We start from the raw sequence: 16,296 nt of genomic DNA on the forward strand, positions 1-16,296 counted from the left end.
AATCCTCTCCAGCTTCCTTGCTCTTCCCTGGAGATGCTCCAGCCCCTCAATGTATTTCTTGATGTGAGGGCCCACCAACTGAGCACAGGATTCAAGGCGCAGACATACCCAGTTTGAAAGTTTTTATGGTTAGAACTTTTCTGCTAGATTAATCTTTTTCATCTTAAGTCCTTTCTTGACTGCTTATCATCTGGTAGCAGTGGCAGTCACTTCTGCGTCTTGATGGACAAGGAAACATCACTGAAATGGAATGAGGCTATATTATGCACACAGAAATATTCCCGTATGCGCACAGAAATATTCCCATTTTATATTAGAGAATATGTTTCTCACTCCTGACAGAAGTTTATTTATAGATTTTTTCACTTGCTGTCTTTAGAAACTGCAGTATCTGTGTGTTTCATGAATTATGATCATAAGTTACATTTGTGCATTTATATTCAATCTGTTTTTCACTCCTGTCTGAAGCTGAAGTTTTTGGGGTGTACCTTGGAGAGAGAAATACTGTGAGCCAGCCAGTCAAATGACTTGAGGCAATGCTACAGTTTTCTGTGCTGCAGTTTTCCTTGGCTGAGATTGTCAGCTGTCTGACTTCATGTAGCCAACTCTAGGGGAAAATGCAGAACTGGGACTGAATCAGTAACCAGGCTGCTTCCTTCCATGCCAGGGTAATGAGCATGCCTGTCAGGAGGAGATAGCGAGGCTACTATCCCCCCAGGAATAAGTTTTGCTATTGCATCTGAGTTTTTTACAACTGCTTCACAGGTAATTTCCTCAACCCCTGCACAGAGGTTAGGCACAAATATACTGTCAGTACAAGTAAGGAACTAATCAAGCTACCCTGACTAGAAAAAAAAATTCTGTGGTTAGAAATTTCCTGTGGCTTACAGAAGCACCATTTTAGAGCAAGGGAGAAGCATACACTGAAGCCTAATATAAAATGATCTCATTTTTTTATGCAAGATGACTTGACTTAATTAGCTCTCAGACTTCCTATCTGTGAAAACAAGAGGGCATTATATCTGAATAAAATGTATAAGGTGCAGTTAAAGAAAGAAGATAAAGGTGAGTTTAAGGTGTTACAGAAATATCTCAGAATTGGACATCTGTGATAATTCAAACATACATATTCATGGATATTTTTGTTGTGCTTTAAGATGTTGACTAACAGATATTAATGCAGGTAGTGAATTTATTTTGTAAATAAAGAAATTTATTTGAAGCTTTTTCTAACTTTTATGTATACCTGTCTAGTAGCAGTGCTTCCGAAAGACCAGCTTTCAATAATATGCCTTCCCAGAAGCATCTCAGTTTCAGGGAAAAGGTTTTGCTTTTTTGAAAGGAAATTTTGAAAGGAGAATTGGACAGAAATGTTTTTGTTGGTTTTTTTTTTTTGGTTTTTTTATTTGGGAAATGTACTATGAACATACTATAAATCAAAATGAAAGTATCATCTTTGGTAATTTATGAAGAAGTTCTTTTTCATCATACACTCCTTGTATTTTCTTTCCATTGCTTGTTTGCTTTTATGCCAGCATCCACCAGGAATGGCTGGACAGACATTGTAAGGCCTCTTAATAGTGTTTTATAGGTAGAAAAACATAGGAGTACACAAGATATTAGTCTAAAACATACAGAAAAATACAAAGAAAGAAACAAGACCCAAAATATAAATAGTTTTATTAAATAAAAACAAAATATTATTAAATAATATTTACTTTAAAAATACTAACAAAAGCAAGTGTTGGTATTAGAACAAGCTGACTGTTCTACACAGGCTGTATCTGAGGAGGGGATGTTTGAATTTCCTGATAAAATTTAATTACTTCCCTCTGAAATGTAGTGTTTAAGGGTCTGTATACATAAATATTTGGGGTGAGCAATATTCAGATGTCAGTGTTCTTGTTTCAGCCTGATTGTATACATCCAGTAATGGAAGAAAAATAATATGATATGATGAGAGATTCATTTAAAAGATAAAATGCAGATAAAGAGTAACAGTGATCACAGTATTGTTAGACATCTCTTCACTATCATTCCCCTTAGATGAAACAATTAAAAAAAAAAAAAAGATAAAAGTGAAAAAAGACACCTGTTCTTAAATACCAGGCATTCTTGGTTCAACCACAGTTTTCTCACCAACAGAGAAGTTAAACTTTTTTCTCAAATAATTATTGTGAGATGATCTGTCAGATCTCAGACACACTGATGGGCATCACTAAGTATACAAACTTTTTTTTATCATCTTGCAACTTTATTAATTTTTTGTTCTGCCATTATCACAAATATGTGAGCAACAAAATGATGGGGCTACTATGCCTTTTGTGTGTTTGTGAAATCAGATAAGGAAATGTCTTCACAAAGCAAGAGGATACTAAGTCAGATTAGCTTAAAACTCTTCAGAACTTCAAGAGTAAGTCTGAACTTTCATCAGTTGTTATGAGATAATGAGAAAGTTTTCCAAGGGTAGGCTGTAATGAACAAAGCCTTGAGCTCATTTTAACAAGTCTTTTTGCAACAGTAAGTTGCATGTTCCAAGGTGAAATAAACCTCTTATTGTTGGCTCTAGACTTCAAATCATGGATCTTAAAGTGTTTGAGTTGGGGAAGCTGTTTGATAAGATATCTGTTAAATGTTTATAAAACAGCATTTGACTTAGCATCAAGGAATGACTCATACCACTTAGGAAGGTGATGATATGATCCAAATAACTCTGACTTTTTTTCATTTATCTGACACAGATTTGCACTTTGATAATGAGCGTGTTAATTACATTAGCGCTTCTAAATTCTGTTTCCTGCATCTGTATAACAAGGACAGTGATAATTTGTTATATCATAGTTGATATAACTGAAAGTTGAATTCTTTAATACAGTAAACAGAATCAGTATAATTATTTATATTATAAATAAGACGGTTTTTCTTAGACAACTAGAGTATAAAAGATTTTTACTTTCCATATTAATACTAACAGTTACATTCCCAAAATGATCCAAAAGATCTAAAGATGAAAAGAAATTTCCAGATTTTTTCCTGTAATTTTGATGCTGCTGAAGTCCATGAGAGTTTTCCCACTGTTTCAAGGAAGAGCTATCCCTGCTTAGCTCAGTGCATAGCTTATTGTTCATGTACTGTAACCTATAAAAATATACAGACCAAAACATTAGTGATGTTTTTGCCACAGGTATTGAACAATCCAGAAGACAGATGAGTCATGCAGAAAAATATTTTTTTTCCTAGTTATCATTTCTGTGATCAGTGCTAGCTTTTATAAAAGAAGAGAATTATTTGGGAAACAGAAATATACAGTGTTTTTTGCATTTGCTTTCTCATGGAAAGTTAAAGTAGAAGCAAAATATGAAATACTGTTTCTTGTTATGAAATTATCATTGCAAAAGAGAATTAGAAGATAATCTGTAAATACACAAAAACTTAACAGAGATATTATTTATTTAAATACCAAGATGAAATATAAAAATATTTTGAGAACAGAAATCAAGAACCTTTAAAGATTATTTCCAATTTCTTCCATATTAAAATACTGTATTTTAACACCCCAGTTGCAATGTTATGGAAACTTCATATAACATGCTTGAATTTGGCTCAGTTATGAGGAAATAGGTATAAGTATCTATTTATAAAGTCAGTTGGGAATAATTATGATTTACAGCCCTGAATCTTCTGCAGTAGAAAACTAAGGAATAAGGAGAAGCTGTATCTCTCCTATAGAATGCCAATGGAAGAGACAGGATAGTTTTGGTACTCCATGCAAGTATTGTGGTATTGTGCTCTGTTGGAAAGAAACAAGGCATGTCAGCTGTGGTTTTGGGCACACTCATGGATGTGTGTATTAGGTAATCTCAGGGCATGCCAACTGGCTCAAAACTTTGCTAGATGATAAATGGAGAACTTAATGGGCAGTGAGTAAATGTTAGTGATGTGTTGTTGTTGAGCCATTCAGTTCTGCCAAGATTGAAGCTACAAGCCTTCCCAGAAGAAAAGTTTTAGGAATATCTATCTCAAAGTCTTAGATGCTTTGAGATTTCAGACATATTGGCTGTTCACCTCAGTTTTGTAGGATCAGTGCTTAAGGCAGTCCCATCTCAAAACACTAGTGTAGCTACACCCTTCATCTCCAAGCAAGTCTCTTGATTCAGGTCTAGTTGGGCTGTCTGGACACAGGTTATAATGTCATTTGAAGACACTGTAGGGGTCTTGATGCCTTCAAGGCATCCACAGAGAATCCTTGATGTCATATGAGACATGGGAGAAACCCCTGTCTTGCTGGACTAGGAGGCAAAAACTGGGATGTGTTCATATCTCTAAAATGACGGGAGATTACTGTGTAGCTGCTGAACTGAGCTCTTAATGTCTGCCCTATGATCAGATGTGAGGTACCTAGCTTTCACACTGACACCAAAAGCAGTTAGTCTTAAACTAGAAAGCTCCACTGAACTGTGCTTTTGACCTCCAGCAGGCACTGATGAGAAAGACCTCTTTCAAAGAAGAAAATTGTGTTCCTTATCCAAATGGACTTAAATTTAAATTACATTCAGCTTCTCCAAGCTACATCTTGAAATACAGGAACCCCATTGATCCTTAGACACTATAGATGATAAAATCAACAAGAAGAATGTTGCCTTTAATTTCAACAAGGGACTTTTTCAGATTTTCAAGCTGATCTGATTTTCACTCCTGTGCTGACTGCAAATATATTCATCAGTCTCCCTCAAGGTCGAAATTGAGATACAGCTTTCTTCAGTTGGCAAGATGACTACAATTTAAAAGCTGAAGGCCAGCTTTTAATCACCATTGGTGCAGCACTTAATGTTTATTTGCATACTAATAATTTATTATTTTTTTAGCAATGCTTGTAATTAAGTGCTCCAAGTGTCCTTCTTCCATTTTATCAACCTGAGCCCATGTTCTGGGCTTCCCAGATGTTCAAGGTGATGCTCAGGAGTTTACCAGTCACACCTGTTTACTGGCACACCTCCAAACATTTTACCAAGGAAATAAATACTGCTAGACCAAATGACTTAGTTCCTTTTTAATATTAATGCTAAATAGGCAAGTCAGTGTTCAGTAGACCTCAATGAGGTCTTGACTGACTACTAGTATGTAAAGAAACACTGAAATCAGAAGGAGTTTTATTTTTTTCTTTTTCTAGAGGGGTACATTTGAGAAATCAGCATCATAGATAGGTCAGCATCTTTTGCTTCTTAGATACATTAACAGAGAATCTGGTAGATATTTTAAGTCAATGAACTTTCACCTGTGGTTTTGCTAATCTACTTCAGCCTCAAATAGGGTTCTTTGGATACACAATGATGGGACTCAGAGGTGTCAAATATTTTCATGAGCTTGATTTGGATGTTCCTTATGATAATATTTGAATACAGAAAACCGCCAGTGACAAAAATAGTCAGTTTCCTTACAAACCATATTTCCTTCAGTATGCAATTTGCTAGTCAGGAAGTATATTTTTTTTTATTTATTTCCTTTTGTGTTTTAGTATCCTTAGCTTTTAGAATTTAGTTTTATGAACTTAAACAAAAGACATGTTATTGAACTGAAAAAAATTAAAAGAGTTAATTGAATACAATTAATTTTGAAATTTTAAATAATGTCCAGATGGTTTTATGTAATCCTATATACATTTTAATACTGGACTAGACCCTAGTCTTGACTAGGGGGAAATACCAATGCAACCCTTTTTCCCATGGGTTTTCTGTTTTAAAACCCAACTAAAAATTGTTATGAAGTGCTGTATAAAGCACTGACAATGCCTCTGTGAATCATGAAGATTTTCTTTTAACATGGATTCCTGAGTCATTGATTATTGCAGTCACAGCTAAATCAATGTCTTTCATTTCCGCAGTGCATCAACAGAACAAGGACAATGAGGAGATAATACTGACATAGTGGAATAGTGATCCTACTCTCCAGTAACAACAACCCTGTTCAGAGCCATAGGCTGGGGGACAGAGTGGCTGGAAAGCTGCCTGGTGGAAAGGACCTGGGAGTGCTGGTCAGCAGCAGCTGGATGTGAGCCAGCAGGCAGCATGTGCCCAGGTGGCCAGGAAGATCAATGGCATCCTGGTTTGTATCAGGAATAGTGTGGCCAGCAGGACCAAGGAAATGATTGTCCCACCTCCAGTGCTGGGTCCAGGTCTGGGCCCCTCACTGCAAGAGAGGCATTGAGGGGTTGGACTGAGTCCAGGGATGGGCAATGGAGCTGGTGAAGGGTCTGGAGCACAAGTCCATGAGAAGCAGCTGAGGGAGCAGGGGGTGTTTAGCCAGGAGAAAAGGAAGCTCAGGAGAGACATGACTGTTCTCTAGAGCTGCCTGAAAGGAGGCTGGAGCCAGGTGTGTGCCAGTTTCCCCTCCCAGGCAGCCAGCGACAAGAGGAAATGGCCTCAGCTGTGCCAGGAGAGATTCAGCCTGGATATCAAGAAGAAATTATTCATCAAAAGGGTTGTCAAGCATTGCAATGGAGCAGTGGAATCACCATCTCAGATGGTGCTCAAGGAATGACTGGATGTGGCATTTAGTGCTGTGGTTTAATTGACGTTGTGATGTTTAGTCAAAGGTTGAAGTCAGTGATCTTGGAGATCTTTTCCAACCTCAGTGATACTATGTAGGTGAGAATAATCTACTGATTTTTTTAGTATTCAAGCAGAGTCTAAGAGTTAGCTGGCATCTTCTCTGAACTGATAGTAAAAAATGTATCCATATGCTTTTCCTTTTCTACCACAGCATGCACTGACATACCCTCTTTGTTGTTTAGCTGTGAACAATCTTTCCTTCAATACTTCTAAAACTGACATTGTGGCCTTTTCAGCATGCTAAGACCTGATACAAATTTCAAAGAATTCAATTTTAAAATTCCTGTTAATATTGTTGTTCTTTAAAAGAAAGAAGATCTGAGACATACGTACATTTTTGTGTTATCCAGGGCAAGGTATTATCATAGCATAAAAAAGATAAAGATGAATGTGTAGAGTGCTGGAACAATGTTTAAAAGGAAATTGCAACTAGCAAATTCTTTTCATCCCACTTCCCTACATTCTCTTTCTGAAATGGAACTGATTATGATATATCACAATCTATATTTCATACAATAAAAGTATCATCATATAAAAATAAAATAAAAAGCTGAAATTATAACAATAAAAATAAACAATAAAAAAACCTATGTCACTTAATAGTAGAAGAGTAATACAAATTGACTTGATATGTAGGCTTTAAAATTCAAATAGTTGAAAGAGCTAAAATTGCAAAAAATTATTTTCAAATCTGAATATGGAACTAAAAGGGTTCTGATCTTAGTAAAAAATCTAAGAAATAATAGTAAAATTTATTCATTAAAAAAACCAGCAACGACACAAGATTTCAGGTATATCAGTCAAGTCTTCACTGCAGGTTATATTGTGCCTCTGCATCTACTGGTGAGAGAAAAATCTCTTCAAATAATTTTTTTCTTTTAGCAAGTAGTCTGCCTGTCACTCTTTATCTAATGCAATTGTTAAAACAGGAACCAGAAATTACATTTGCAGTTACATTGTTGGACACCATGAGTAGATGACCATGGACCAGGATGATCTGTACACTTTGGGAATTCAGCCCTAGGCATGCTTGAGAAGGTTGGTGAACTCTGCTTTTGGTGTCTCCATCCCAGTGCTAATAGTGCTTAGAGTAGAGGCATTATTAGATGTGAACTTCTACTTGTATATGATAAATGAAAATCAGTACTGTTCTGTTTTGCAGTCCATCAAAATTTTTAATCCTTTTTAGTCCTTAATTTGTTGACAGCTTGCACCAGGAAAGGTCAGAATAACTCTCCTGAGAAGAATAGTCTTGGAATGAACAGACCTATTGGCCTTTTTTACCTTTTTTTTATGCTTCTTCTGTCTTTTTATTCTTTGGCAAGCATTAAAAGAATCAGCATAGAGTTACCATTTGTTTTCAGTATGTCTGTTTTACCTGTTTCTGTGCCTTTAATGCACTTAAGTCAGTTAATGGATCAAAGACCCAGTCAGTTTTCTGAGTTTTCAACCATGAATGATGGGCAGGTAAAGGCTAAGCTGGACCACAGCCATTACAAGCATGGTAGAAGGAGTGTAGCATTTAATAGGGGAAAACTATTACAATTCCTTTGTCTTTCTTCTTGCTGCAGTCTGAGATCACAACACATCCTCGTTTGCAAGAGAGCTAGGCCGGAGTCTTGGAATATGCCATACACAGTAACAGGATTTTTATTCTCTATTATATAGGGATTTTGTAACTGTAATCTATATCTGTATCACTTCCGTCACCTTTAAAAATATATGCAAATTTGATCTGGTGCGCAGAACAAAGCCTTGCAGAGTAAGCTGTGGAAGTCTCATTCTGAGATCTATACAGACTTTCTGGGTGGATTTTAATGCAGTGAAATTCCATCAGACTTTTTAAAGATTTGATTCAGACAGCTTGGCTATCACCACTGATAGACACTTCCTTTAGAAGGCTTTCACTGTAGGATACTAGTAGTAGTATTTAACATTCTTGATCCACTACAGTCAAAGACAACCAGTACAACAATTTCCTGGACCCTATTTGTGAAGGCAAGGATATTTATGAGATTTTTATTAAGATTTCGGTGTGGGTCCTCACTGGTTGTTGTGCTGTCTGCTGAACAATGTATCTCTGTCTATGTCAGGGTTGCATTGACTTTGAATCTTCATATTTGAGTAATTTTTAAAAGAAAATGAGAGAATATAACACAGACATTGGAGAACACTGAGAATACTGAGTTGTGAGAATGCATCTCACTGGTACAGTGGGATATATTTAGTCATGTGGGATAAAGTTAGTAAAGGTGTCTGACACAAAGATCTATTAGGCTGTCAGACAGTCTCCCAAGAGAAATGGTGGAATCCCTACGCCTGGCAATATTTAGCATTTGATTAGAGAAAGCACTAAAAAATGGGCTGAAAGGAGCATGCACATTTGACAAGAGTTTCTAATAGATGATCTGTTCTTTTCCATTCTCAGTTTCTCTAATTGCATGCTCAAACTTCAGGGAATAACAATTTAAAGATTGCCTTTAAATATCTCAATAAGTATTAACTACTCTTTACTATTTTACTCATTATTATATTCACAAATGAGAAGTCCCATTACATTCTGCATGTTTTCTTTTAATTATACCTGGCCTTTATGAATAATTCCTTACAAGATTGTGTTAATTGAGTTCACTCTTCTTACAAATTTTTTAAATCCAAGAATAAAAGCCTGCAGTACCTTTAATCATTACTAAAATGTTTTTCCCAATTGGACAATATCTGTTAGAAAATTAAATATTGCTTTTAAGAAGATGCTGTGGGTAGGTACTTTGGATTTTGCTCCTTTACAGTATGCAGGATCAAGAAGAATTGTCAGGAACATTTTTATTCAAATGTGATTAGCAGCAGTGCAAACATTGCTGCATTCAGTACAAGCAACACTTGTATAATAAGTTTAATCATTGTCATAAGCAGAAAAAACAATGAGTTCATATCTTCTGCAACTGTCATCAGCTTAACATTTAGTTTCTTTAGTGACTGATTTTCATAACTTTAAAAAGCTAATTATTTTGTTCATAGTAAATTTCATTGCCTCAGCACTTAAAAAAACTGAGTGCAAAGTAAAGTTTCATTAATTCAAATGTATGTGTATGTATATATATGGAATGCATTATTCAGGTTACAGCTTTAAAAATATAATCAAAAGTTATCATGGTAGTGGTGAAATACTGTTTAGCTGGATGGCTTGAACCAATACTAAATAAGAGATATCATTGTTATATCTTCTAAATAATCCTGTATGGTCTTTCACAAGGTAAGAAAAATGAATGGATGAGTTAAAATGTTTATGTATGGACTCAAAAATGATGCAAAATGCATAAATCACATACAGAAGGGAATTTAAAATTCATTGTCCAAAATTATTTTTAAAAATACTTTTCTATAAAGTAAGATTCCAGAAAATATGTGATGAACTCAAATTTTGAATTTGATTAAGCAAGAGCTATAATTTGTGAAAAAGGCATAGGGTGTCTTCCAAATATTAGGATATAAAGATTCCAAATTAGGAATGCCTCAGCACTCATCTAGACCAGATTCAGCATTAATAAATAGGTAAATCTTTATTTGCCTTGAGTTTTGAGCACTTGAAGATTTGTTAACTGTTTTGTATTACTAATTCATGGAATCCTTAATGGTTAAATATATTTAAGTAGAGGATAAGAGTGGATTAAAACCAGTAGGATTGCAGAAAGAATTAACCTATGTCTTTTTTCTTTTTTCTTTTCTTTCCTTTCTTTCCTTTTCTTTCCTTTTTTTGACATATAAGACTATTTTTGAGGAGCTTTTTTTTCTTCAGTGCTGCAGTAAAATTGTATAGCTGTTAATCATCATGACTCCTACTAGTCTTTTCTTTAGGGAATTCTGTAAATTTGGAGACATATGCAGCTTATAAAATTTGAGGATGCATTTGCTATAGCACAGTATCTTGCATTTGGCCAAGTTGCAGCCACTTAAATAGTCTACTTTCAGCATTAATAATGCATCATAGTGAAATCTGGTTTAAAATTAAATACTGATTAAGGTGTTGTTAAGCACCTGTGAAAGCATTTCTGCTCCTTCCTGGTACCACAGCATTTACTGGAGCATTTAAAAGCTCTGAGATGGACTATCCAGTTTTCAATGGTTGAAAAATAAAAAGTAAAGTTTCTTGGAATTCCCAGCCATTCAAAGCCTGGAAATATAATTTTCTTAGATTATTATAAGATTTATTTAACATATATGGCATTGTGTCTAGCAAGTCAAAGCACAGTGAGATGCTTTAGACCATCCCTAAGTTACCAAACTTGGGCAGAAGAGTTGTCACTTTTTAGTAGATACTTGTAATTATTTCTTTATCTCTGATTCACTAAATCTTACTGCTCCATGGCCAGAGCCAGCTCCATCTATTTCTCTCTCTCTCCAGCTATGGGAGCATCAGGATGTGTGAGAGGTTCACCATTTACTTTGCTGGAAACTTTGTAAAGAGGAATATTAGATATAGTAAAGATATTAAAACCAGTAGTGGGTGTATTGCAGCCCATCCTCCCTTGGCAGTTGAAGGCTGCTTTTTAGTCAATTAATTTCAGTTCACAGGGAAAAGAATTCTTTAATTTAAATTATATTTATGTGATATAATGTCACCAGTGCAACTGGCTACTGTTGGTCAGGGTGTTGGTAGCAGTCCAATTGAAATGGTGGCTGCAGTCCTCCTGCAGTGGCAGATGTGGGTCTGTTGAAGCGGGGATGCTGTAAAAGGGTGTAGTTTTCCTCTGAAGATCCAGTGGTGGTGTAGATAGGCCTGTCTTTCTCTGGGAATCCAGTGGGAAAGGCTGCTTGTGGTCTTCCAACTCTCAGATTATATCCAGGTAGGAATGCTTGGCTCCTCCTCCTGGGCAGAGCTTCTCACAATGGGATGCTGTAATTTTATCCATCATGCAGTGATACTCAATGTCACCTATTAACAGCAGATGTCTCCCCAGAGGGAGGATTGGTTGTGGAAGAGATAGAGAAAATTGCCTAATTAACAGAAGATAACTGCCACACCTCTAGCAGATAGGAATGGAATACCCCTAAGAACATCCAACCTAAGACAACTGTGCAAAGGTCCCTTAACTGCTTTTATGTAGGAGTTACAACTAGAGGTGGATATTTGTACCTTCACCTTCTCTGAGGTACAGGACTAAGTTTTGTGTACTGCTAGATGCAGCTCATGAGAAGGGCTGTTCTGGTTCTCTGACTGCAGGTATTTTTCATGTTCACATGTTTGCCAAGTAAAATACTGAGTTGCATAACTCAGTTTATTTTGACTTACTGTTTGTGCTTTGTTTTTTTCTTTTTTAAAGTCTAGCCATTTTGCAATTTGCTGCTTTAGAAAGAGTTGGGCTATTTTCTGTAAAAACCAAATAAGTTTCAACTCTCTTACAATGTATTTTCTCATGTATTACAAGGACATACATAAAATATTGTGAGCAGGACGGTTTTCATTAGAAGTATTAGATTTATTTTTCTTCTTGGTTTCACAGAGTTGAAACCTACCATTTTTCAGACCATGAAAATTCTATTTTTTAAGGCTATTCAGAGAAGAGGTGATTTAAACTTGGTGCATTTGAGTATAGGCTATTACTGTTTGAAACAGGGTCTTAACACTAAGAAGAAAATTCATGTTTAAAGACATCAGATTGTGTTACATTATGATACCCTTGTAACTTATGATACTTAAAATTTTGTTTGTATTTTGAATATCTTTTTCAGCATCTGAAAATAGAAGAGGATTTGAGTAAATCTAAATAAATAAAATAAATTCTTCTCAATAGTCTCTTGAGTGCTGAATCAAATTGGTACTTAACTTTTTCTCAGGTGGTAGAATATAACCCTCTTTTCAATTATGTCTGTTTTTGCTTCTACATCCCTTTTTCCACTGACTGTAATTTTCATTATCAGTAGTAGAGTAGAGAATATTTCCTCTTGAAGTGAGCCTTGCAAATGCTAATTTCAGATGCTGTTCTGAGATTCTCCTAAGAGTTTTTCCAGTCTTCCCATTTGTGGGGAGGTAAATACTTAGAAAAGTTCATTTTCAAAACATTTAATTTTTTTAATTGAAAAATTATTTTTAAATTTTTACTTATCATCTCTTTTTTATTATTTTTTAACTCTAAACAGTACCAAAACTCCTTGAAATTGGTGATAAACATTCTTAGTGTCACTGCAGCTTCAAATGTGTATTTCTGTTCTTTTATGTCATATCTAAGATGTATTGTTGTAGGGCCAGAGCGAATCTTACTGCACGACTCACTGTCGTCACTGGACGACTCACTGTCCTTTCCCTTGACACAGAGTAAAGAGGTTTTTTCATGTTTTGGAAAGTTGTTTTATTAATAAATACCTGAGATAAAGGTAGCCTGGCATAAAAACCTAGCCTAGAAATGGCTATCACTTTAAATATTTCTAATAGTTGCCCATTGCATATTTCTCAGTTCATTGTAGGAGGCTTTTTCTTCTGAGTGGTGGTGGCAGTTATTATGGGACAAAAAAGACTTCTATACAGGAAAAGGTAGGTAGGTAGCTATGTAGCTAGGTAGCTAGGTAGGTAGGTTGGTTTTTATAGAAGCACTAATAGACCTAAAAAGTGCATTAATGCTGACTCTGGTGCTGAGTAAAAATTTACACTGTATTTGGGGAGGGCATCCTGGGTTCTGGTCTCTAGATTTATACAAAACTGCTTTTGGAGCACCGTCTTCATCACACATAGAAGAGAATTTGTGAATTTGGACGCCCTCAGACTCACAACTTCTGATCTCAGCTGGCTGTAGGTGGGAACTGGGTGCTTCATCTCTCAAAGCACCTGACCAAGAAATAGTTTCAGAAAAGCTGTGGGTTCTGAGGATCTGAAGGTTAAAGAAGTGAAAACTACTCAGTGACTTTAATACACTTCCAGGATGTGAAAGGAACTATTTTGAGTCTTTGTTCTCAATACCTAAAGGTGTGGTGGGTGTCTGGGTACATTGCATTAAACTTTCAATAAAGTAGAAGATAATTTTCATACAGATTGGCACAAATAAAAGAATATTATCCAGAAAATACTTTCTGTTCATTAAAAGTACATTGTACTTTCTTTACTTTGTTTTCCAACCATTCCACTTGAACCATTTGCACTGTATTGACCTGCTCTGAGCCTTGAGGGAGACTGTTAAAGTCTGTAACGTGAACCCACAGAGGTGTCAAATATTAACAAGTGTTCTCTGCCCTGCTGATGCTGAACGTTGATCCACCTCAGGCATCAAGAAACTGAGAGAGCTAATTTGTAATTGTTGCCTTTCCTGTTCTCTCAGATGGTTGAGTAAGCAGGCTGAAGTGTCTGTCCTCTAGCTATTTGACTTTATATAGGAACTCCCATCACCCTCATCTTCGCAGTAGCAGGATCCCACCCAGTAGCATACTAATCAATGTGACTAACGTGTCTCCTGGGGTGCATTGTTTCTCTTATCCTGTCCCCTGAAGCAAGATTGTCTATTTAGCTATATAATGATAAATATATCACTGTCATCTGCAGGGATATGTTTTTAGCTGTACTTTTTGCTATGAGTTCTTACTAATGCAGACAAGTCAGAATGGTGCACTGCCACCTAAAATGGAAGATGATGGGGTTTGTGTTGACTTCAGATTCTGGGAGAGGCCATTTCCAGCTTGAAAATGGACACTCCCTTCTGCCCTAAAAGTCTTTACTACAGCTGACACAGTGAAATCACCATGCAGAGTCCTGTCCTTCCTTCAGGACTTAGAGCACCACAGGGATGAAACCTCCCACCTGGAATCCACACTTACCCTCACTGCTGGGCAGCCCAGAGGAACAGGCAGATTTAATATGCTTGACCTAAGGAAACAACTGAATGCTCCCTCCATAGAATGTTTTCTTGAATTTAGGAATGCCAGTGAAGTCTTATTTAATACCGCTGGGCAGTTTAATTAGCAGAAATAATGAAGTACCAAACTAACTGTACTTTAGGTGATTATGATAGTGTACTAGAGTGATTGCTTATTGGACTGCTGTTATTTTGGAACTGCCTCATGCTGTCCCTTCTCCCCCAAGCTGACTAAATTTTGCATAGTTTGTGGGAGAAGAAAATTGCCTTTTGCTGTAATTAACATCAAGTAAAAGTTCTTTAAGTCCACTATTTCCTTTAGCATTTCCCTTAACAGCAAGGTTTTCTTTAGACAATGAAATATTTCATTGCAATTTAACTACAAATACTGGCTCCCAAAATCACAAAGAAATAAAAGAAATTAGATTCCATACAGCATTTCTTTCTTACTCTGTTGTCCTATGAGAAGAGCATATCAAAAGTCATCCCTTGGATTATATATATATATGTATTTGTTTATTTATTCTGTGGTTCCTGAGCATTCTTTTGTTCAGAGACAGCTACAATGGATCACAATTGCCAGTGACTCTCTCGGTGGAAAATTCAGGCATTAGATGAGCTGAACCACTTTCTGAAGTCACCTGTGTCTCTCTGCCTTAGGTGGCCTGCTCATCCGTCTGAGCTCTTCAGTGAGAACCTTAAGTTAGATGGCAGGAACCTGTACTAAATTGTTGGCTAATTTGTCACAGAAAAGCATAAAAGAGTAAGATGCTCAGTGAAAGTAAAAGGGCTTACTCTGCATTATTTTTAAAAGTAATATGCCATTACTTGCTTGAAAGATACTGTTTCTCATAGGTTGCTGTGTTTTGTTTTGTTTTGCATTTTTTCAATATACTGAATATTAAGATTTTATCACCATTCTTAATAGTGTAGAATAGTCAGTATCTTTGACCTGCCATTTTTTTTATTTCACCTGTAGATATTTATAGAACCATTTATGTAACAAACTGCTCAGAAATTGCTGGATTTATTATTCATTCATCAGTATTCCACACAGATCCAACTGAGGCACTGTGGTTTGGACAATGCACCACAGTTTATCAGTGAATAAGCTGAGTTCTTAAATGAGTGACTGATTACTTTATTCTTGCAATGTACAGGTTGCTCTTCACGATTCACAATTCTCTTCAGTCAGCTCCATGTTTCACATTATCGTGGGCAAACATGACATGCCCATGTTGATGCAATTTATTTTTACAGCTTGATAATATGCTTTGATTTATCACTCTTCTAAGCTGTGGTGTTTTGTTTTCCCCTTAGGGATACGATGATGGATATGGGGGTGAATATGATGATCCAAGCTATGAGGCATATGATAACAGTTATGCCACCCAAACACAAAGGTAAGCATTTGTGTTTTTACATTATTTCTCCAAAGTACACTTTTTTATCTTAGTTTTTCATGTAAATTTCCTGGTTTATTTTCCACATTAAATTTTACACATCTCTGAGTACTTTTGAAGTAAAAAGTAATAATCACAGTCCAAATCCATATACAGAGATTCAGATGACATAAAAATGTAAGCAGCTATGCTTTTAAAATTGGTGGAAATAAAGAGTTTTTTTTAACAAGCAATTACATAATTTTCTTATTTGATGTTATTCTGAACTTATTTGTCCCCTTTTTTTTTCCTTTACTGATGATAAGTTGTGAAAGATGTCTCATACTTACAGCTTTTAGAATGTTTTGAGAAAAATCAGAAAGAAATTTAAAAAAATATTTGTGATAGTAATCAGTTTCTGGTTGTCATCCACCATCAAGGTAAACTATAGAAGGGAATTACATGCCA

General features: G+C 35.8%; 1 protein-coding gene across 1 annotated transcript in view; it reads left to right on the plus strand.

Annotated features, from left to right (window-relative positions):
* Positions 1-16,296, plus strand: part of KHDRBS2 (KH RNA binding domain containing, signal transduction associated 2) — a 314,809-nt gene that overhangs the window by 271,473 nt on the left and 27,040 nt on the right. Inside the window, exons 7-8 of the mRNA XM_058801729.1 lie at positions 13,971-14,014; positions 15,767-15,849. Of these exons, the coding sequence (XP_058657712.1) occupies positions 13,971-14,014; positions 15,767-15,849 (127 nt within the window). The remainder of the gene's footprint in view (positions 1-13,970; positions 14,015-15,766; positions 15,850-16,296) is intronic.

Source organism: Ammospiza caudacuta, chromosome 3 (assembly GCF_027887145.1).
Source record: "Ammospiza caudacuta isolate bAmmCau1 chromosome 3, bAmmCau1.pri, whole genome shotgun sequence".
NCBI classification, from domain to species: Eukaryota; Metazoa; Chordata; class Aves; order Passeriformes; family Passerellidae; genus Ammospiza; species Ammospiza caudacuta.